The sequence below is a fragment of the Notamacropus eugenii genome, chromosome 3 (genome assembly GCF_028372415.1).
Source record: "Notamacropus eugenii isolate mMacEug1 chromosome 3, mMacEug1.pri_v2, whole genome shotgun sequence".
Classification (NCBI taxonomy): Eukaryota; Metazoa; Chordata; class Mammalia; order Diprotodontia; family Macropodidae; genus Notamacropus; species Notamacropus eugenii.
In genome coordinates this window covers 480,043,248-480,066,644 of record NC_092874.1, presented here as the reverse complement: position 1 = coordinate 480,066,644, position 23,397 = coordinate 480,043,248, and the positions used below count along the sequence as shown (strand labels likewise).

The 23,397-nt window shown below is 48.2% G+C and overlaps 1 protein-coding gene across 3 annotated transcripts in view; it reads left to right on the top strand.

Annotated features, from left to right (window-relative positions):
• Positions 1–23,397, top strand: part of VPS41 (VPS41 subunit of HOPS complex) — a 184,930-nt gene that overhangs the window by 151,445 nt on the left and 10,088 nt on the right. For all 3 annotated transcript variants that reach the window (XM_072599093.1, XM_072599092.1, XM_072599094.1), the window contains 9 exons: positions 395–487; positions 2,237–2,364; positions 4,022–4,166; positions 5,865–5,906; positions 6,005–6,055; positions 7,538–7,675; positions 15,717–15,771; positions 17,616–17,756; positions 21,325–21,461. In XM_072599093.1, the coding sequence (XP_072455194.1) occupies positions 395–487; positions 2,237–2,364; positions 4,022–4,166; positions 5,865–5,906; positions 6,005–6,055; positions 7,538–7,675; positions 15,717–15,771; positions 17,616–17,756; positions 21,325–21,461 (930 nt within the window). The remainder of the gene's footprint in view (positions 1–394; positions 488–2,236; positions 2,365–4,021; positions 4,167–5,864; positions 5,907–6,004; positions 6,056–7,537; positions 7,676–15,716; positions 15,772–17,615; positions 17,757–21,324; positions 21,462–23,397) is intronic.

Below are 23,397 nucleotides of genomic sequence, written 5' to 3'. Positions count from 1 at the left end.
TTAAAAAGTGCCAAATAGCACCTTAGCACCTTAAGATCCTCAGATGTTTCCCCATGGCAGTCCAGCCTGATCCCTCTGAGCCCAGCACCTTGTCCATCTTCAGTGCCCATCCTTGATAGTATGACAGTAGAAACTCTTGTTAGGCTGTTCCTCTGGCCATGTGTCCCCCCGGGATCCCCAGCTCTTTGGAGCGGTCACAGAGGTGATGCCCAGAGCACAGTGTTGTCTGCATGTGGTGCAGCCACACCTGACACCTGCAGGGAAACCCACGGATACTCCACTCCCCCAGTGCCTTGATCTCTGAACTTGAAAAATTCAGTGTCGTTTGTTGTGGAAAGTTGTGCTTTACTTCTCTTGGTTTTGACCCTCATTTCCTTTTCCTTCTATCTTCTAGGCCATTAGTCCATATTTGCCAAGAGGGGATCCCATTCTGAAGCCTCTCATCTATGAAATGATCCTACATGAGTTTTTGGAGAGTGACTATGAGGTACCAGAACTTAGCACAATTCTGTTCTCTCCTTTCTTCTTCAAAGGACCAGGCCTGCCTACCTGAGAAGTCAAAGACTCATGCCACTCTTTGGCTGTTTTCTGTGCCATCTTGAGAATAAAGGGTAGCCTTGGGTTCTGGAACCCCTGGTAGCTCACCTAGAGCCTCGTCTAGTAAGAGCAGAGTTGAAACAGCCTCTGCATTTATCTTAAATAGTTGGTGAGTGTGGGGGTAGGTGAGCTGTCCCATCCCTGGTTTGTACGAAGAAATGTCCTGAGTTGAGCTAAGCTCCCTTCTCTTTGAAGGTTCCCTGCTGCAAGGGGAGGGCCACCAGTAGGATGGAGCACCTGGTCTGGGAGACGCTGTCCCTTGGCTCACAGTTTGATAAAACTGGGGCAGAAAAGCATGGTGGGCTGGGGATGGCATAGCTACAAAGGCCAGCACCAAGCACTAGATTCACTGAGGATCATGAGTCTGGAGTGGAGGGCAAGGGGATAATGCAGTGTGATGAGACAGCTGGAGAGGGGAGCAGGTCATGAAGGGCTTTGAATGCCATGTGGAGGACTTTCCTCACCTGGGAGGAAATCACAGATCCCATTCCTGTACCCTCCCCTAAAGACAGAGGATCTTGCTATCCAATTATTTCCCCATTTAACAGATAAGGAAACTGAGGCTAAAAGAGATTAAGTGAGGGAATCCCACAGCTTAGTAGGTAGATTCACATTCCAAACCCTGACTCCAAGTCATTGAGCACCTACTGTTTGCTAAGCACAGGGGATACAAAGAAAGGTGAAAATCAGCTGCTGCTCTGAGAGCCCACAATCTAGTGATTGTTTTCCACCCCTGCCCTGGCCTTCTCTCCTGGCAAGTTAGTCTGCAGCCTGCACAGATCCTTCTGAGCCGTGGAACAGCCCATGTCTGTCTGAGTTGGACCCTGCCACCCTCTGGCCTCCTTCCTTCAGCCCCCTGTTTCTTCATGATCCTTTCTAGACTTTTAGTTTCCTTGCTGTGGGTGGACTGAGTCCATGGCCCTCCTCTTCCTGCCTTCTTTACCTCCTGTTTTGGAAACAGACTACCTCTCTGGGCTTCCTCTTTTACAATTTCCTCATCTGAAAAATGTGGACTAGTAGGACTTCTGGGCCCAACCTTTTCACCTGTACCCAGCAGGCTACAGCCTAAAAAGATGAGGTCACCTTGGTGGCCCTTCTGTCCACCCTCTCCAGTGTCCCCTTGGACTGAGGGGATCAGAGAGGTTGGTTGAAGGAATTCTCCTGGGCAGGAGCTTACACTGGGTGCAGGACAGATGCTGGGCAGTGCTCAATCAGGTGGTAAATTGGGTAGAGCCTCCAGGGCCTTCGAATTGTCTCCAGCTGCTCCCAGAGCCATTACCTCCACAATGCACAGCCCTTTTCCAGACAAGGGCAGACTTTCTCACTTCTGTGCAGCTCCCAGTGATGACTGAGTTCTTGCAGAGTCTGGCCAGTTGCTTGGCAGGCACATCCTGCCCCTTCTCTGGCCCGGCAGGATTGCAGGAGCCACACTAGCAGGGATGGTGCCAAGTGGATCCTTGAGTAACACATCGTTCCATTTCACAGACTTATATTGAGCCCCTGCTCTGTGCAGCCCTGCCAGCTCCCTGGCCTGGTTGTCAGGCTGCCTTGGGAGACCACGGTTCCTAGGATGGAAACTCTGCTGGACCTTCATTGGGTTAGAAGCTGATTCACAGCATTCCTTCCTCTTTTCTTATAGGGCTTTGCAACGTTGATCCGAGAGTGGCCTGGGGACCTCTACAACAACTCAGTCATTGTTCAGGCTGTGCGGGAGCACCTCAAGAAGGACCCGCAGAACAGGACCTTGCTGCAGACGCTGGCCGAGCTGTGAGGGCCTCTTTGGGCATTCTTCCATCCTGACCAGGACTTGTCTCCCTTTCCTCTTACTCCTCATTTAACAAGCTCTGGAGGGGTTTTTGCAGCTTAAGAAAATGTCAGATTTTTTCACCCTCCCATCTCTCATGTAGATCTATGGATTTGGAACATCTACCCACTTAAACGTATAATTACATGATCATTTTCTTCTCCTACTTCACCAGCATAATAAGTGTGAAATTGAGGCTGGGAGTGAGTTTCCAGTTTTCCCTGCCTGGAGGAGTAAAGTGGTTTTTAATTAGCTGCAGATCAGCCTCAGTTATTCTGTAATAAAACAGTATCTCTGGTTTATGATGAAAGAAGGGGGTTAGGGCTGCCATGAGATCTAAAGGTCACTCTAGGAGGAGCCATGCTGAGGTCACTGGCACACCTCCTCCAGTTATGACCCCACCTGCCAGAAGGTGAAGCTGGCATGTTCTGAACTTTGGGGGACTTGAAGTCTGGAGGTGCTCCTGTGATCCATGAGAAATTAGATTAAAATCCCACAAAGCGATGATTCAGCATAAGGATTAGGAAGGCCAGTTTTTGTAGAAGGAAAGCCAAGGTTCAGAAGGAAAGAAGGCATCGAATAAGTATTGGAGCTGGTATGGGGCCTGGGGGATCACTTTGGCCAAGCCCTCGGTTTTACCAGCAGTCCATTGGCTTCAGTGACTCCCCTCAGACTTGGCCTCTGTCCCATTCTCTCTCCCCTGAACTCCACTCCCTCCCTCTTCATTCTCTATTTCATATCCACCATTAGTACCAGGCCATTTCGAAGAACCATTTTGTTTCTAAATGGCTCATTATTTTTGCCATGTCTCTTTCTTCTTTGAAATGAGACATCGAGATGGGCTTTAAATTAAAGATATCTTATCTGTGCTGGGCCTCCTTCCTTTCTCTCTTACACCCTCTCCCCTGATTAGTTCTGGGGGTTTAATTTTCACCTCTTGCAGATGAGCCCAGATCCCCATTTTGCACCTTAGTCTGGTTCCTGGGCTCCAGACCCATCCCACCATTGCTCATTGGACTTTCCAAAGTAGATGTTCCATTGACATCTCCAAGGTGACACATCCAAGGTCATGCTCTTTAGCTCCTCCAAGCACCCCCAGGCTTCCAGGGCCCTGATCTTAGAGCCTCACCATCCATCATCCTTGCCCCCTTCTCCTTCACCTCACATGGCTCATCAGTTCTCAAATCTGGTCCAGCAGCCCCTTGCCTTGGGTCTCTCACCACCTCAGTCCATCCTCATTGACACTGGCCTTACTGCCTCCATGCCTTTGCCCTGGCTCTCCCTCATGCCTGCAGCACCATTCTTTTTTCCTTCTTCCTTTCAGAATCCTTTTAGAATCTTTCCTTCAAAAATCAACTTAAATGCTAATTCTACACAATGCCTTTCTTGACTGCCCCCAACAAAAGATTGGTCCTCTCTGCAAAAACTGCCTTGTGCTTATTTGGGTCCCAGAAGTCCTGGGGTAGTTCTCAAAGCTTTACAGCTTGTGCTGGTCCCCTCCCCAGATAGAACCCCGGTGTCTGCTGGCCTGGCCTTCTGTGGGTCCCCCAGCACTCAGCCCTGTGCCTGGTACACAGCCAATGCTCAGTAAGTGTCTAGTGACTGATCTTTGGTTCTCAGGTACACCTATGACAAGAGCTACAGCCAGGCTCTGCAGATCTACCTGACCCTCCGCCACAAAGATGTCTTCCAGCTAATCCACAAACACGACCTCTTCAACTCAATCCAAGATAAGATCGTGCTGCTCATGGACTTCGACTCGGAGGTGCGTGCGCCTATTCCATTACTGCCATGGGATCTTTGTCATCATGCTTTTAGTCTTTAGGAGGTGCATTCGTGCAGGTAACGGCAGCACCCTGAGAATGCTGGTGCATGACAGGGCCCCACGAGTGCACCTGACGGAGACCCCAAGAGTGCACCTGACAGGGGCCCTGCAAGTGTGCCTGATGGAGGCCCCCACGAGTGCGCCCAGTGGGGGCCCATGTTGGATGTTACAGTGTGTACCTGCTAGAAGAGCCATCCCCAGGCAGTGTTTGGTTTTCTGTGGAATACTGTAGAATATTTTCTGTGAGAGCCTTTTAAATTCTTTGATTTTTCTTTTCTTCCAAAAGAGGAATTCCCATAGCTTCCAGAAAATGAGTGGTGGGAGAAAGCCTCCTTTCCCTCCAGTGGCCTTGCTTGTATCCCACATCTGGCATGGTACGGCAGTGGGGAGAGCCCTGGGCCTGAAATCAAGAAGGTTGAGTGGAAATCCTGCCTCAGCCACTTTTGTGACCCTGGACAGGTCACTTCCTCTCTGTCTGCCTCAGTTTCCTTAACTGTGGATAATAACAGCATCAACTCCCAGGTTGTTGTGAGGATCAGATGACATGATAATTGTGAGGTGCTTATTAGCACAATGTCTCGTGCACAGTAGGTGCTACGTAAATGATGATGATGATAATTAATTATATAAACACAAAATTAGTGGCCAAGTTAATAATAAATGATAAATTAATGATTGGTAGGTAAGAATTTATTGTGAATATTCTTGTTATATAGGGGAAATCTGAGAAGTACTTACTTTTGCAGCCATCTGGTGTCTCTCAATTCTCCCAGCATCCTTTCCTTTCCAATCTTTACGTCCTACTCTTCATCGCCAACACTGGCCCGTTGTCTGGACATCCTTCTGCTCCTGCCGAGTCCCCTTGCTTCTTTCCAAGCTTCTCTTGGGTGTTTTATCTGAAGTGGTCACTGGGCCAGAAGGGGGCCTGTCCTCACAGATGGCCAGCTGAGTGTGGAGGACCCTTTCTTGGCCTCTAATCCTCAGACTCCCATCCAAGGGAAGTCCAGCCTGCGTCAAGGGCTCCTAAGATCACAGCTCTGTGGGGAACCATGGAGGTCAGTCACGCCAGCCTCATTTATAGGGGAGGAAACTGAGGCCCAGAATCAGGAAGCAGTTTGCTCAGGGTCTTACAGTTGGAGTCAGAAGTGGAATTGGAACCCAGGTCCTTCCACGCCTGAGCCTGTGTTTCTTCCACTGCCCCTCTTGATTCTGAGATGTGGTCATTAGACTAGATGTCCCTGGAGGTCAGAGTGGTTGTACATGGTAGGTGTCAGGGAGTAAAGCTCCTTCTTTGGGCAGCAGTGGACAGCCATGCCTCACCAGTATGTACAACCAGGAAAATGAAGCCAGAAATTGGGAGCCATCAGAAAGAGGCCGGAAATCTGGCACCCATAGTAACGTAGAAGAGGCTCGGCACTAGCAGTCAGCAAAAACCAGGACCTCAGGATGGCTGGGAGTTGTGTGTAGACATTGCTGCATTTCCTTCACATCATCCTCTGGCTGGTAGAGACTGGCCACATCCTGTGGAGGGTGGGAAGCCATATCTCTGCCATTCACCATGGCCAGGCACTTGCTAACTTGAGCTCCCTCTGCCTGCAGATGGCAACTTCTAAACCTGTGTCTCTTTCTGTGTTTCAGAAAGCCGTTGACATGCTTTTGGATAACGAAGACAAGATTTCTGTGAGTGTTTTTCAAATGGTTGTGGGCACAGGGACGCTGAGCCTGTGGGGACAGTCATATCTCCTTGTTCACACGTCGGCATTTTCATTTTTCTTCAGATAAAAAAGGTCGTGGAGGAACTGGAGGACAGGCCGGAACTGCAGCATGTGGTGAGCCCCACTGCCTTCCTCTTCTCTCTCCCCCTACATGCATTTGTCCTTGGAACAGTTGATGGCTTGGCCATCAGCACAGCCTGCGGTCAAGTTGTTGAGGACTCAGTACATAGGAGCGTGGGCATATGCCCTGATGTTCACACTCAGCTGGCATCACAGCAGAGGGAAAAAGAATTCCTGTTCACGCTCCATTGGCATCTCTCACTATGCCATCAGTATGATGGTTTCCTGTGTGGTTCCTTCTCCCTTCAGTCTGCATCAGATCTCCAGACAGGCTTCTTCCCTTGGCCATATGAGCTGTGTCTCACACACTGGCTAAGCAAAGCCTGACTCTAGGAGAGGAGAGGATTCCCCTTACCCCTGCAGCCCACACCTCAGTGCTATGCTTACACCCTCACATTCAGGTGTCCCTGCCTGGCACACTATTCCTGGTGTAAGGTCTCTGTTGGTCCCCTCGGGTCCTCAGCTTTCCTATGAGCCCTGAGCCCTATTCACTATCCTTTTCTGTCATTTCTGGCTACTGCTGAAAGTGGATGTGACCAGTAGCGAGGCTCAGCCTCTGGGCTGGGAGGGCACAAGCTGTCTCCTTGGGATGCAGGAGGGTGCAGCTCAGAGCATCCTGACTTGGGCTCTTCTGTGCTCTAGGGCCCTGGTGGTGAAAATCCTGGGGTCATGGCTCACCTTTGGCATTAGTATGTGAAGGAGCCTTTTTGCAAATTTCAGGATAATGTGCTGTTGGCCCTGATTCTGCCTAAGAACAGGGTATAAGTGTTAATTAGATGTAAAAGGGGTGAAGGGCCTGGAAAGCAGTCTGAAAACCCCCACAGGCTGCCTGCACATCTGCTGGCCTTTGGGTGGCCAGCCCAAGGGATTCCAGGGGTGTGGGGGCTTTGCAGCTGTCCCCCACTCATGTGCTCAGCCACAAACCTCATCTAGGGGAGAAGCGTCACATGGCAATGCTTTCTAGGCCTTCTGACTGTTTGAAGCCTTCATCGGAAGGCTTCTCCATCCTTCTTAATGGGAGCAAATGAGCATCCTGATTCTGAAATAGCCACAGGCCAAGGACGTAACTCAGCTCTCCCCATAGGGTCATATAGCTCAGGAGTGAGAAGGGGCTTCAGAGGCCATTGGTCTAACCTCCCATTTTGCAGATGAGAAAGCTGAGACTCAGCCAGCCAGGGTCACCTAGCTAGTAAGTGTCAGATCAGGATTTGAACCCAGACTTTCTGTCCCCAAGCCCAGCGCTTGAGTTTCTAATCATGTCAGTGTGCTTCCCACTTCAAAAGGGAAATATTCTCTGTCCTCTCTGTGACCAGGCCCTTAGGACACTTGGGTTATGGCTGGGTTTTTGAAAGGTGTTCTATCTGCATCTTTCTAATGAAGCTACTTGGGCAGTGGGAGAACTGAAAACACTAGGATAGACTGGCTTCCTCATTTCCCCATTTTATTGTGGATGGCTTTGTCCTCTGTTCCTTCCAGTATCTGCACAAGCTTTTCAAAAGAGACCATCACAAGGGCCAGCGCTTCCATGAGAAGCAGATCAGCCTTTATGCCGAATATGATCGCCCCAACCTGCTCCCATTTCTCCGAGACAGCACCCACTGTCCCCTGGAAAAGGTAAGCAGCCGCCTCCCTACACTTAATATGTGATCACTCTTCCACTGTTCCCTCTCCACCTGGCCGAGGGCAGAGGGGCTGACTCCCCTGGTTGCTGGAGCCTCTCCTTGCAGTGAGCATTTGAATGGTGAGCCTGACCATCAGTTGCTTGAGAGCAGGAGCAGCAGCTCTTGGCCTTCCTGATGACTGAACCCCTGTAGTAAGTAGGGTTCCTTGGGGCTTGGGTACAAAGTTAGGGTCCAGAGCCTCAAGCCAAGGGAGCCTTTGGGCATCCAGGGGGTTGGGCCAGGCTTGGAAATTAACCCTGAGGTGAGGATCTGGGGAGAAATGGACCCAGTAATTAAGTCAGTAACCCAGGATACAGCATCATGTTTGTGCAACCAAAATCAAGGATTCAAGAAGTCCTTCCTTCCTTCCTTCCTTCCTTCCTTCCTTCCTTCCTTCCTTCCTTCCTTCCTTCCTTACTTCGTTCCTTCCTTCCTTCCTTCCTTCCCTCCTTCCCTCCCTCCCTCCCTACTTGGGTGTCCAGTACATGCTCTATGCACTTGGGACAGAACAATGAAAACTGAATCTTCTCTCTCTGGTCACCAGTGATCTCTTCATTTCCAGATCTAATGACTTTTTCTCCCTCTTTCTCCTTCTTTGTCTTTCTGTAGCCTTGGACTCTGTCACCTCCCACTCCCCCTGGGTCTCTCTAGGTTTTCCTGACATTCTCTCTCCTAGTTTTCATCCCATCTACTTCGCTGGATCTTTGCTGAGTCTTGCTCACTCTCTGCTGACTGACAGCCTCTCCTGGGCCCTCTTCTCTTTTCCCTTCACCCTGTTGAGCTTAGGAATCTCATTGAGTTCCCATGGATTCAGTTGTCATCTTTCTGGCAATGTTTGTGTGGTTTTTCTAGCCCTAATCTCTCTCCTGGTCTCCAGTCTTGTGGCTCCAACTTGTTCTTGAGCAGCTCTAACTGGGTAATAATCTTAAACTCAGCAAGCTTGAAATGAAATTCATTTTCTTTCCCTCAGTCCCTCACCTCTTCCTAACTTTCCTGTTATTCTAAGTGGCGCACCACCCTCCCAGTTTGCCATATTCTTAAGTAGAATCCTGATGTGTAAGACATACGTACTTGAGCATATCCCCAATTCCATTGTTGTGGTTGCAGATTGGAGTCTCTTCACTCAGCCATCAAACCTGTGGGGTTGCTGTCCACACCCTTGGAAGAGACCAGCGATACATACAACACCATTATTATAAAGCCAGTCTTTCTTGTCCTTGCTGGGAGCATTATATTAGAACCTGGGGGAGAAGGCTGGCCATTTCTTCAGTCTTAAGAGACTGGGTTCTTCACATGTGCTGAACCAGCATTTTTTTCTCCCAGGCACTGACATTTTCACTTCCGGTGTGCTTTGTGATGTCCAGAGGCACAATAAGCCATACTCCAGTGTCTAGGGCCTGTGAGCTAGAGGCATTGCCCCTCACAAGTTCAGACCAAACTTAGGATTCCTCGTGTGTTATGCCAAGGGAGTATTCAGAACTGAATCAAGCAGGCGTTATAAATGGGTTCAGAGACTGCTTCATTATATGGAGTCAGAAAATTCACATTGATAAAACTCCTTAAAGGGATTTCTGCATTGTAACTGTGAGACTTTCTTTGTTAGAATAAGATGCCATTGTCTCCTGAGGATGGAAAGTATTGCTTGAAAGATGGATGTCCTCCTTGTTTTTAGCTTATGGATGAGGCACATTTATACGGCCTAAGTGTTTATTGTGGTTTTAAAGGAGATGGGAATGACTTACTTATTAGCTCACAGTTCATTTGTCGTTCTTTTTTCTTATTAGAAACAGAAATTCCATTCATACACTACCATATTTTGAAGCCAGCAATAGTAACATGTTTATTTGGAAAGTGAAAAATCCATATTTCAACTAACTAATGGCATACATGGCTCAGGCCATTAGACTCCAGGCTGGGCAAACACAGTTCAAGCCTAGACCCATAATGGGCATGTTTCTGATGAACCCTGCCCATCATAACACTGAAAACAACCTCCAAAAAGCTTAGGCACCCAGAAAAGAATGAACCATTTGTCAGTCCAGGACTTTAAGCAAAATCTCAGGCTCCATCCAACCACCTCTTCACTGGCTCCGAAGTTGAAGATGGTTGGCATGCAGAACAGAAGCCATCAGGGACCAATCATTGACTTAGGGCAAAGGTCCCATGTGAAACAGGGCCATTTTCTCACCATGTCTGTGTTGGGAGAAAGGAGAGACCTGTTTTAATTTTTGGAAAGTCATCAGTGTAAGAAGTAAACTGGAGGGTCTCAGGAGTCCTGCAAACAGCTGCACACTCAGTGGCATCCCAACTCAAGAACTTTGCTGACAGTTTTTTCTTAGCATCTCTGTCAGCACTATACCCGGTGGCATGAAGTTGGCCTTTCACAACTTAACGTGTTCTGTAACCACCTCTTCATTCAGGGTGGGGGGAGGTTGGCCTTTGCCAGGAAGCCACTCACAGGTCAATACTTGTTTGTAAACGGGTCAGCAGGGAGGATAACTGAATTAGGTGAGAATCAGTTGAAAATTCAGACCAGCCTTGTGCTGGGTCACTCCATATCCGCCAATGTAAATTGCCCACCCAGTTGTAAAGTTGTATTCCAGAGAACCAGCATGCCCTTCATCAAAGTCTTTTGAAAACATTCAAGCCCAGAGCTGAAGGTCACAAATCATTAACCCCTTAAATCACAACATGAAAAGCCCTGAAGTTATTTCTCAGCTCTTCAGCTGCCTTTTGAAAGGAGGTCTGAAGTTTAAAGGAAATTGTATTCTGTGCACTTACTGAAATAATGTCCTTCCACTCCCTAGAAAGTGTGGGTTTAGGAAGGGGAGAAATGGCACAGGCTCCAAAAGGGGGTCAGTGATTTTGCAACAGCTTCTGGTCCCTTAGGTCTCCTGAGCTTTCTCCTTCATTTGCTCTGAGGAATATAGGGGTTATGAGACAGGCCAGAAGTCTTAAAAGCTGGATTTCTGCAATTTGTGGTTCAAAGCAGGAGTTTAAACTTTCCTGCTTTGGTAAAGGTGTGCTTCTAAGTAATCAAAGTATTCCATAAAATGAAATTCCCAAGGAGTCCACCTGTCGGCCCGAATGAGGAAGGAAAAACTGCCCTCCTGGTTAATTTAAGCAAAAAGAAAAAAAAAACCCTTTAGTCCTCCAGGGAAAGGTGATTTCCTCCTTGAGTCCACCTCAGATGCAGCCCACATTCCCTCCATCAGCTGATCCTTGAAAGCTGTGTTGGCTGAAAAGTCCTCTCCCTGTGACCAGGTGAGGGTGTACCAGTGAGAGGCCTCCCTCAGCTCAGCCAGGCTGGTCCTCAGGGACACACATGTTGCCCAGCACTGTGCCCACATGCCCAGCTTTGTAGATTTTGGGCAGAGGCCTCTAGGCCCCAGGACCACTGCCCTAGCACAGTGAGTCAATCCAGCGGAATGTTAGTGGCAGAAGCAATGGAAAGGACGGACCAGATGACCCAATGTGGCTGGTGCGTTGCTCTCTGATTGGAGCCATTAAGAGGAGAAGAACGAGAAGTACGAGAGGTTGGGTGTTCGGTCATTTCCCTTTCTACTCTCCTAACTTCTCTCTTGTTCAGTCCTTTCCCTTTCTACTCTCCTAACTTCTCTCTTGTTCGGTCCTTTCCCTTTCTACTCTCCTAACTTCTCTCTTGGTCGGTCCTTTCCCTTTCTACTCTCCTAACTTCTCTCTTGTTCGGTCCTTTCCCTTTCTACTCTCCTAACTTCTCTCTTGTTCAGTCCTTTCCCTTTCTATTCTCCTAACTTCTCTCTTGGTCTCTTTTTTCTTGGAAAAGGACCAAGCTCTTCTGCTTTTAGAAGTTCCCTTCCTCAGCTTCCTCTAGAGGGAGCATTCTGGCCCACAGATGAGCCTGCATCCAAGATGGTGACATGTGCCCATGTGCCTTTCTGTCTACGTAGGGAAATCCTAGTCCAGGAAGTATTTTCTCCATGTGCTGCTGCATGCCACATTTTGGGCAATCTCTGGGGAGCTTTCCTTTCTTTAGTCTGAGAATAAGAATTTAAAAATATTACTATTAGGTATAAAAACATTGGGAATTCTTGGCCTGAAGGTGCTCCAAAAGTTTGGGGCACGTTTGGTACCTGCTTGGGCTGGGCCCTGTGTGGAAGCCCAGTGGCTGCCGATGCAGACCCTTCTTCTCTTCCCTCCATCCCCTCCAGTTCCTGGGGGTCCTCCCTGTCACTGCACCATAGGGCAAAGTCATTAGCACGTACTGCACCATCCACAAATACCCATTTCAGGAAGTACAGCTGCCCGCTGAAGCCATTCTCTGCAAAACCATCAGCGATCTCTTAGTTACCAGAGCCAATGACTTGGTCTCCATCCTCATTCTCCTCCACCTCTCTGCAGACCTTGGATGCTGTCAGTCAGTCACTCTCCTCTCCTTGACTCTCTTCTCTCTGGGTTTTCTCTCTCTCCTGGTCCTCCACCTTGCCCTTCCCTCCTCCTCAGTCTCCAAGATGCATCCTCCTCCATCTCACCTCTCACTATAGGAGCTCCTCAGGGTTCTATCCTGGGCTCTGTTCTCTTCTACTCTCCCTCCCTCTTACTTCGCATGGTGATCTTGTTGGTTCCCATGAATTTAATGACCATCTTTATACTGGATGATTCTCAAAACTACCTTTCTTGCCTCAAACGCTGCTACCTCCAGTCTCACATCTCCAGCTGCCTTTCAGACATCTCAAACTGGATGTCCATTATCTTAAATTCAACATATTCAGAAAAGGATTCATTCTCTTTCCCCCTAAATCCTCCCGTCCTACTTTCCCTCTTACTGTAGAGGACAACACCATTTTCCCAGTCCTTAGGCTCCCAACCAAGGAATGATCCTGGATTCCTCACTATCTCTTAGCCCTCATAGCCAAGCTGTTGCCAAGGCCTGGTGATCTCACTTTTGCAATATCTCTTGAATATGCCCTGACATTGTCCCCTCCTCCCCCAGCACCAGACCCTGATCACCTCGTGCCTGGACAATTACAATAGCCACCAGTGGGTTTGACTGCCCTCAATCTCCCCACTGCTGTCTCTCCTCCATTCAGCCACTGAAGTGATTTAGTTAAAACTCAGGAACCTAATCCCTTCTCCCCCTCCCCGTTCATTGACTTCCAGGGGCAACTCCAAAAAGTTCTCTTTGGCATTCAGAGCCCTTAATGACCCAGCCCCCTTTCCTTTGTACACCTTATACCCCCTCGTACACTCTTCAATCGGGGTGTTGTCCTCGAGGCTGTGGCACACGTAAGATCCTCTGTCTTTCACCTCCAGGCATTTCCTCTTCTGTCCCTCCTACCTGGAACACTCTCCCTTCTCATCTCTACCTCCGGGCTTCCTTCAAGTCCCAACCAAATTCCCACCTCCTGCAGCAAGTATATCCCCACCCTTCTTCATTCCAGTGCCTTCCTTCTGTTCATTATTTCTGTTGATTCTCCTGTATATGGCTTGTTTGTGCCTTTCTGTTTGCTTGTCATCTCCCCCATTGGACTAGGAGCTCCTTGAGGGCAGGGATTGTCTTCTGCCTCTTTACCTGGCACATGCAAAGGAAGCACTTGGTAAATGTTGTTTGACTGACTGGCAGGGTCTTAACCTTGGAAAATGGCCAATGCTTCTAAAAACCATTCTCCAAGTCTGTTTGGATCTGTTTCCCTGAGCTGTATGTTTGTCATAAAGGGTCAGAAGTGGTACATAGCTCTAATTTGTTAGGGTATAAAAGCATTTCAGCTGACTTGGACTTTTAGAAAAGCAAATTAAAGGAAATAGGCTGGGCTGTAAAGAAGGCGGATGGACCCCAAGCCCCTGACTTAGCCTTGAGGAGCAGCTTTTGTCATTGCTTTGTTAAGGGGCTGAGCCTTCATCACTGAGCGCAGCACCACGTCACTGTCCTATAGGACGTTGCCTCTGACGATCTCTTCCAAACTCTGCAAGCCCGAGTGCTACCTAGTTACTAGCTACAGAAATGTGTATCCAGCCACAAGAGACAGTGGAGAGGGTAGCTCCTTCTCCATTGAGGTCCCAGATGGTACAAAATCAAATCTTGACCAAAGGAAAGGGCACATGAGAGAACCAGGGGCATGTTAAGGGGAGGGCAGCCTCGGGCTATTGTTCCATGGCCTCTGGTGCTACATCATGTAGTGGACCTCATCTTCCCTGGAATCCCATCTCAGATACTTTGTAGTTCTGTGACCATGGTCACCATCTCTGAGCTCTTTATTCATGGCCATCATTCTGGCCCCAGTTCTTATTTACCCCCAGGCCTCTACAGTGTCAGTCCTTCCAAAGTGACCCCCTTGCCTCAGTTCTCTCCTGCATGGTACCGAGTTCTCAGCTTCCTTCAGACACTCATCATGTGATCCGAGGTCATCAAGACCAAACTGCTTGAGGCCCTGGGGCTATCCTGTTAGCCCTTTCTGAGGCTGGTCTCCTTTCACACATGCCTTTGATGCTCCTGTCTCTGACCTGACGCTTCCTCCCTTCCTCTCTGAGGCCAGGCTACTTGTTTGGGCTCCAAGTTTTAGACCCTGGGGCCTTCCCTGCCCATTCTCCCATCACCCATGGTGATAACTCTTTCCTTTGAGCTCTGAATGTGTTGACTCATGGGGCAGTTTGGTGGGGACCATCCTTTCTTGTTCTGTTATTTGTTCTCTGTTTCTGTGCCCTTTGTCACTTAGAGTGGTGGTCTTAGGATGCAGTGGGGCATAGCATGGCTAGCTTTGGTTTAAAGAAACATGTGATTTTCTAAATTTCCATTGGGCTGTTTTGAAAGCAGTATCTTTTTAGCAAATTGGACGTCTTCTCCCTCAGGGGCGGCCTTTCTAGTTACTCTTATTCTCAGCCTTGTTTGGTCTTCTGAGCACAATCCCAGTTTCACTTTTTGTATTTTTGTTAAATGTTTCTGCCTACGGTGACCTCCTGTAATCTGCACAGAAATTTTTGGCATGTGTCATGCTGGCCAAATAGTTTCAGTTGGTTAGATACCAAGGCCTGTTAAGGAAAGGTGATCATGAACTTCCAACCGAAGTTATAATATGTAAATCACAGTCCCATTTCCTGCAGTACTACTACTGAGCCAAAGTAGAGAAGTGGACAAGGGGCCTCCTTGGTTTCTGCTCTTTTCCATTCCTCGCAGATCTTTGCAGCACTGATGACTAGGACTTTTATCCCAATACAGTCTGCATTGTCAGTAGACAAATGTGTTCTTTTCATCCATAAAGAACAAGTTCTCACTGGAGCAACTGTTTGAGCCTTTAGAGGGAAACCTACTTTGTCCCATACTCTACTTTGTCCCATAGTTTTCCTCAGCCTTCTGGAAGATGCTCAAACAAATTTCTCCTCCCAGCACATTCCAGTGTTTAGAGAAGATTGAGAAGGCTGCTAAACAGTGTTGCTGTTTTCCCCCAGTGATGTCAAGGAAGGTCTGGGTGCATTGTCTTGTTTTGTTTTTTAATATAAGTTCATGGCTATTTATCAGTTAAATGATGAAGGACATAGGTTCTCTTCTAGGAGACCGAGCTCAGCACTTGGGCCAGGAAACCAAAACAGTTTTGTAATTTTTGCTCTTTCTAAAATGACTGTCATTGAACACTACAGGCATTTAGAAATCTGTTAAGATGTGCCTTGTATAGAAGATCTTTCTGAAGACTTAAAGCAGGAAGGCTTTCCCGAGGTTAGCCAAGAAGGGTGCTCTGTGGCAAGGCTAGTGCAGTCCTAGAAACAAGCTGAAGAGCTATGGGCCAGGGGCCATCCTAGCCAAGAGCAGGGAACTCATCCCCACAAGGGTCACTCCTGGCTGATGGGTGTTTTCAGCCTCCTCCAACTCATGCAACAGCCATCTGAGGCCTCAGGGGCTCATGCTCTGCTCTGGTGGCTGAGTTCTGTGGACCACTGAGGTCACAGATCCTTGAATCACCAGGCATCTGTGATACTGCTCTGGGTGCCGGTGTCACCTTTTCTTTTTTCCTGCTCTAACTTAGGCTCTTGAGATCTGCCAACAGAGAAACTTTGTGGAAGAGACTGTCTATCTCCTGAGTAAGTAACATCCTTCATTGGGATAAGCTATAATACAACCTCTGGACACCATAAATTGAGGGATCCTGGGACCAGCCCATGTGCATGGCCACCTTCTAATCATGTTCCAAACTCACTAGACCTGCCCCCATCAGTCAGAGGAACACTATCATGTCCCTCTCCCACCCTCAAGCCCTTCCTGGCTATTTGATGTGAGCACCTGCCTGGAGCCAAAACACGTTACAGCTTCATGGAAAGGGTCAAACAATCCTCTTGAAAACCAAATTAAGACAGAATAACAAGCAAAGCCATACCCAGAATTTCAGGAGGACCAATGCTTCACAAAAATGTCTTCTGGTGTCATGTTTGATGTAGAATGTAGGATTTGGGGGCAGAGGAGCTGGGTTCCCATCCTGACCTGTGAGCTCTTGTGCTACTAGCTTATCTTCTCTGGGCCTTCATTTCCCCCTCTGTAAAATGGGGGTCAGAGGACATGGCCTGCAAGCTGTGGTCCTTGGATTCTTTGGAGCACATGGACATGCGTGGGTTTACTTTTGTGGCACCAAAGTCATCAGTTTTCAAAAATACAGTCTCAGCTAGGGTCATTTGATTCCAAAGTATATCTTTCATTGAACTTGGATTTTTTTATCACAGAATTTCAGAGACAGAAAGGGTCTTAGAGACCAGCTAGGCCAATCTCCCTGTTTTACAGATAGAGGAACTAAGGTCTAGAGAAAACACAGGTACATACATCCAGAGTGTGAAGGGACCTTATGGGTTATTTTTACAGATGAGGAAAGTGAGTTCCCAGACAAGTTACTAACTTGTCCAAAATCACAAAGATGCTAAGTGCCAGAGCCATGATTTGAACTCAGGACCTCTGACACCAGACCCAGGACTTTCTCCATTATGCCATCTGATGTCCATATGGTTTATGCTTTTTTCCGTTCCTTTCCCCGTTCCGCACCATTAATTTTCATTTAAAAATTAACTAATTCATCTGTTGGTAACCCTTAGAAACATTTTTCACTGGTAGCTTACTCAATGAAAGCTTCCAATTCATGAGCCAAAAAGATTTTCCAAATGTCTTCAGCAAGCCTATTTCATGAAAGGACTAGATGGGTGGGTAAGGAGGCACCCAGCTTTTTCTGGAGATGAAAGTGTCTCTCGTTGTTTGGGAACTCCATCTTGCGCCTACCCACTTGGGCAGAGAAATTGAGACCCTTTTAACAGAAAACATGGAACATACTTTAGAATGGATTCTGGGTTCTAACTCTGGTTCTCTCACTGAGTCCCTCTGAAGCCTTGGACAGGTGGCTTCTTGTCTCTGGGCCATAGGGTTCTTCACCTTTAGACTGAGGAAGCTGGCCTCAGGGGGCCCTGGTTCTAGGACCGTACCCAAAATAAAGGGCCAGGAGAGCCCTTGAGTCAGTCATGGTGCCCACACCTCTTAGTTCCTGTTCTGCTGCCACTGCTGCTCATATGTGACCTTGGCCAAGCCCCTCACCTCGTGGGGTCACCTTTCCTCCTCAGTAGAATGCTGTGACCCATCAGATTCCCTCTGAGAGTAAACCAAGGTGAGCTTAAACTAAACTCTTTGTTTTGGGAGTTTGTCTCTTTGAAAGAGATTTCCCAGAAGTCACTGGGGCTTAGCACAGACTTGGCTGTGCTAGAGTAGATGTAGCACAACCCTAAGAGGAAGAGATGGTACTGACAGAGCATGCCAGTTTGGCAGGGGCGTCTGTAGGTCGTTCATATGGTCTCTGAATTAGATAAACGTCCTATGAGTTGAAGGCCCCTCCCTTTTCACTCTCCCAGTCACTAAGATGTACCAAGTGTCACCTAGTCACCTTCCTGCCCCCCAGGCAGAATGGGGAACAGCCGACGTGCCCTGAAGATGATCATGGAGGAGCTGCATGACGTTGACAAGGCCATCGACTTCGCCAAGGAGCATGATGATGCCGAGCTGTGGGAGGACCTGATTCTGTACTCCATCGACAAGCCGCGTGAGCTGGGGGGGTTGGGGGGTAGGGGGTGGGTGGGGAGGTGAGTGTGTGTGTTAAGGACTCCCAGAAGCAGCATTTCTTTTTTAAAACATATTACCCTGAGTTGCCTCCTAGGCTGTTTGTGTGGATAGACATTTGCTCCATAAACTGGTCCATATTTGGGAGTTGGAGTTTCCAGCATTCTGAAATGAGAAATTTGCTCCTGCCCATGTCCTGTCGCCATGTTGGCCCTCCTGACCAACAGGCTGGTGTTGGTTGGATAGTTCTGTTACTGACCTCAAGTCTGACCTAAGTCAGACTTTAAAAAGAGGCATCAGAGCTATAGCCCATGGGAATAATTCTTTATTTTTCCAGTGAAAAAAATCTCCTTTGACCCATGTTGATTCTGGCATCTGATTTAAGTCAGTCTCTGTGACCAAATATTGGTGCCTGGCAGGTTTGGGGTTTTCTCTCATGACCTAGGGAATGGCCGTCCTTAGTAAGTTAGACACTTGGATAGGTTTCAAAGCTAACCTCGTAGAATGAGTTTGGGCTTCCTGAGTTGTTTCCTGTCTGTCTTTACTTGATCTCAGCCACTATGGATGGGGGTCCCCTTCAGCCTTCACTATCACTTAGCTGCTTGACCTTCATGGCCTCAGACTGCTCGCAGTCTCTGGCTTCCTTCCACCTCCCACTCGCTCTCTGCCTCCTGAGACTGCCCTTTGCTTCCTTCTCCTTGGGCCCAGTGCAGCCACCTTGTCCCTGCCTCAGTTTCCCTTTGCTCCCTTCACAATCTGGGCCCTAATGATCATCATGTAAACAATGCACTTGCCTCTCCCCTGGAGTCACTTGTTCTCTGATCTTCCCCTTTCCCTTTGTTGCTCATGTCCAGCCTTGCATGAGTTCCCACCATCTACTCTCCCCGTTCCTACTCAAAGTCCTATTGAATACTCCTGGAAGAAGTCCCAAAGGCCATGTTGTCTGGGTCCAGTCAGACTGGATGCTGTCCAGCTTCAGCTGAGCCCTCACTCCTGCCTCAGGATACCGAGTCACAGTCTCTTCAGTGGTCAATCCCAGATTTTTCTCTCAGTAGGTGACCTTGACTTATCTATTCCTGGGAATATTGAATGCATTCAGTTCGAATTCTCTCATGTCTTCTCTCCTGCACCTCATTGCCTCACTGTGCCCTCTCCCCTCTTCCATCCTTCCCTCCAGTCCTAGAGTAAGAGATAGAGGACACCATCCTCTTACCCAGGCTAGCCCCTTCTCTACCCATGTCTTCATCCTGACCCTTTAGTCTTTTCTGGAACTTGCATCAGTCATTTCCTCTCCCAACCTCTTTGTTACACAAATTCAACAAATGTTTATCAGGCAGTGCATGGGCACTTATTACCCTTGGGAGCTGAGATTCTACTAAGAACGTACACAACAGTCACTCGTGGAAGCTTGAGAAGGAGGAGAAGACAAAGAAACAGAGACACCACAAGCTAGGGACTGCCCAGGGCCTCCGAATCCCAAAGGAAATCCTCCTCCGGTTCTCATCCAGCCTCTTGTTTGCCTCATGGACAGTCTCTAGAAAAAGGCATGGGTCTCTGGTTCTTCAGCCCATCAGTCCCTAGCTTCCATCCTCACTGAAAACCCCCCTGTCCAAGGTCACTGCAGATACAGCCGCTTTTCCATCACCGTCTTCCTTTCGTGTTTCTGAAGCATTTCAGCGTCCTGCTGCTGGCCATCTAGTCCTGGTGAATACGTCTGGTGCACCAATGGTGCGGTGGGTCTGGGCCCTGTTTTCATGGGGATGTTGATAAACTGAAGACTCTTCAGTGAAGAAGGAACAGGAACGTAACGGGCCTCTCATTTGTGCTCTGTGAGAATTTCCTAGAGGAGCTAGAGATGGTTAGCCCGGAGATGAGAAGCCAGGTGTCTGCGCTATAATCCTTCAGAGAATGGAAGGTCTGGTGCACAGATAAAGGGTTGGACATGCTCTTCGTGGCTCCAGAAGGCACAACTGAAACCAGTGATAGGGATTACAGGGAGACCAGTGAGTCCATGTCAGAAGAATCTCAGCAAGCAGAAGGAGCCCCAGTGAGGAAGGAGGACTCATTCCTGGCCACACTCAAAGACCTCAAGGGCTGTATGTGGCATGAAGGCAGGTTCCCCACCCTGATTAATCATCAAAATGTTTGTTCTTTGCTTGTGAAACAAGACCACATAGAAAAAGATTTGGAGCAAATCTATTACACTTGTATTGTACTTAGAGGCTTCTAAGGGGCAGTTAGGTGGTGCAGTGGATACAGCACCAGTGTAAGAGTCAGGAGGATGTGAGTTCAAATCTTACCTCAGACACTTGACACTCACTAGCTGTGTGACCTTGGGCAAGTCACTTAACCCCACTTGCCTCATCCTGGGTCATCTCCAGTCATCATCTAGTCACTGAATTCAGATGGCCCTGGAGGAGAAGTGAAGCTGGTGACCTGTACAGCCCTCCCTCACTCAAAACAAAGTCAAGTGCAAGTCATGTCATCATTTGTCTGATGGCATGGTCTTCTTCAGCTTCGAAGGACAAACACACACACCACCATCTCCTTGGATTCCACAAGCTTCCCCTATGCCTGGCACAACAGCCTTGAGAGCAGCTTCCACAAGTTACCACGTTGGCAGCTGCCAACATGTCTGATCATGCCTGAGCCCCTGATGAAAGCCTCAAGGTCACTGAAGGTCTCCTGCAGACATGGCCCTAGGACCGTGGCTCATTCTGCTGCCTTTCATGGGCTCAACACTCAGGCCAGACTAGACTGCCTCACCCTCCCAGTCTCCTTCCTTCCGCAATTTCTTAATTCTTTCACACTCTTTATCCCTTATTCCTGACCCATCAGCCACAGGCCCACTCTCATATGCACATACCCTCACATGTACACACTCATATACATTCATACACACATGCACACTTACATGAACACAGGCACACTCAGACTCACATGTATGTACACACTCACATGCCACCTTACACAAACACTCATGCATGAACTCATACATACATGCACACACTCACATGTGTGCTTAGACACATCTGTACGCTCTCATAATCGTGCACACTTGCAGGCTCACATTCATACACCTACTCACGTAGCACACTAACATAAACCACACTTATACTCACATGTGCACTTAGACACTCACACACACACTTACACACACTCATACACACACTCAGCCTCACAGACACACACTCATGCTCACACCTCCTAATGAGGTTCCTCCTTCAGCACTTACCTCTCTAGGTCATTATGAGGATCAGACGAGGTGCTCTTTGGACAGCACCAACACAATGCCTGGCACGTAGTAGGTACTGTACCCCTACTCCTTCCCTCCCCTCCTTCTCCAAGACCCCTCCCCTGGGAGCTCCTCCTTCAGACCTCCCTGCTTTGTTTGCTTTGTTTTCTGATGTCTGCCCAGCAGGCTTCTCTACTTCCCCCTCACCTGACTATTCTCCTAGGTTTGTTTCCCCAGCAGCTATTGTTCAATCAGAGTTTCGTGGGGAACGTGAATAGTGAATGTGCATTAATTTGTTCGGGTCTTATTCCAACAGCATTCATCACTGGCTTGTTAAACAACATTGGCACCCATGTTGACCCGATTCTTCTCATTCACCGAATTAAGGAAGGAATGGAGATTCCCAACTTGAGAGACTCCCTGGTGAAAATCCTGCAGGACTATAATCTTCAAGTAAGTGGCCACCACTTATCTGCTGAAATGCCCTTGTCCATTAGGGTGGTGCCAGAGCCACGGGCCCCTTCGCCTTACATCAGAGTGCCAGCTCTGGCTCACTTAGCGGTCTCTTCCTGACTCCTCATGGCATGGAGAGGACTGTGAGCCCCCAAGCACCATCAGCCAGAAGAGCTTCTGAACTTAGCTTCTGAGCTTTCAGTGAAGACTGGGAATGTGGGCCCAGGCACCAGACTCCCATGCAGGGTTAAGGATGGACTATCAATAGTCTGTGGCCTGAGGTTCAGCATCCCTGATGAGGCACAGGTCAGTGCTTGATCACTGGGTGATTTTTTCTTTCCAAAGGACAGAAACTCTTTGATGACCTAGGAAGGAGTTGAATACTTCCTGGCCTAATTCTGATTCTGCCAGCATGAGCTTGGGAAAGTCACTCCCTTCTCTGGGATTCAGAATAGATCTCTTTTCATGCTTAATTATGACCCTAACAAATCATCAGTTCAGTGGTCAAGGACTCTGTGACGCCCCATTGGGCATCTGCCCAGTTCACCAAGGGCCTTGTCCAGATGCTAGTGGACTCGTGGGATGCCCACATCCAAAGTCATAGGAATTACATTCAGTGATGTTTGTAGTGGGCAGAGCGCTCGATATTTCCTTCACCACATTAGCCCCTTGGAGACTGCTCAGTCTCCATAGTCAGCACCTGAGAACGATTTCTGCCCCACTTTTCATTTCAAGTTTGTTTTCTTTGATCATTGGACAGGCCTTGGAGTAAGAAACATACTCCGGCTCCCCCTTTACAGAAGAATATCTGACACTTTAATGATTTGCCTCCATTAATTTTGACTCAATGTCAGGAGCAAGATTGGAGAATTCTCCTTAATTCAGATTTTGTGACCATTCATCCTCCCCACTCAGTTATCAACGTGGTGATTATAAATTATCTACTCTGTAGTATTTTGTTAGCCATTCATTTGTATTCCTATAGTGACTTCAAAGAAAAGTAAAAACAAACGTTTTTTCCTCTGTTCCCTATTCCTATCTTCCTTCTTCCTCAGGGAAGGCATGTCCCCAATATAACAAGAGTTTCTTTCTCAGAAACAGAAAAACCTTACAACTGTGAAAAGTAGAATTATGAGAGAAGAGGTCAATGCCAGTGAGAGTTGTGAGGCTCCCTAGGGTCCTTGCCCTTTGTAGTCCCAAGGACAGAGCAAGAAGAAGAAGAGAAGCCAGTGAAGGTGGCAGGGAGGGAGCAGAATGGAAGCATTCCCCTGGGAATCTTGTCTCTGCCAGAGAGTGGGTGTGGCCAGCTGTGCAGAATGTTCCAGATTCATAAAGGAGGAAGAGGAGTCCAGACTCTTTAGTGTGGCCTTCCAGTCCTCTGTCGACCGGCCTTTGTTGTAGCAGAACCCTGCACTCAGGCCAGTCTTCCCCTGTATGATGTTCTCCCCTTTTGTCTGCACCCTGGACCTCATATTTCTGCCCTGCCTGGAATCTGGTTCTTCTCCATCCATCCTCTTCCAGTCAAGCTTGAGTTTCCCAATGTAGATGGTCAAGGAGATGCTGACCATGGAGAGCACTCAGGAAGGTCAAGTGGACTTGAGTCTGGTCCTGAACCGTGGACTCCCCTGGGTTGCCATAAATCATGCTCTATTAATAGATCTCCTAGGCCCGAAGTCACGGACTCTGTTGTGTAGAAATGGTTTACAGATTAATTTTTTATGAAATACTCCTACATTAAAACAAATATAGATTGATAGTTTTGTCAGCAATGGGAAGGAAGAGAAATTCCGTATAGCAAATTATAAGTGACTATTTTAAATATACCACCAGAAGGGAAGCCCAGCCTCTACAGGCCACAGCACATAGAGTGCTGGGCCTGGAGTCTGCCTGCCTCAGTTTCCTCAGTGATAAAATGGGATAATATCAGTCCCTGCTT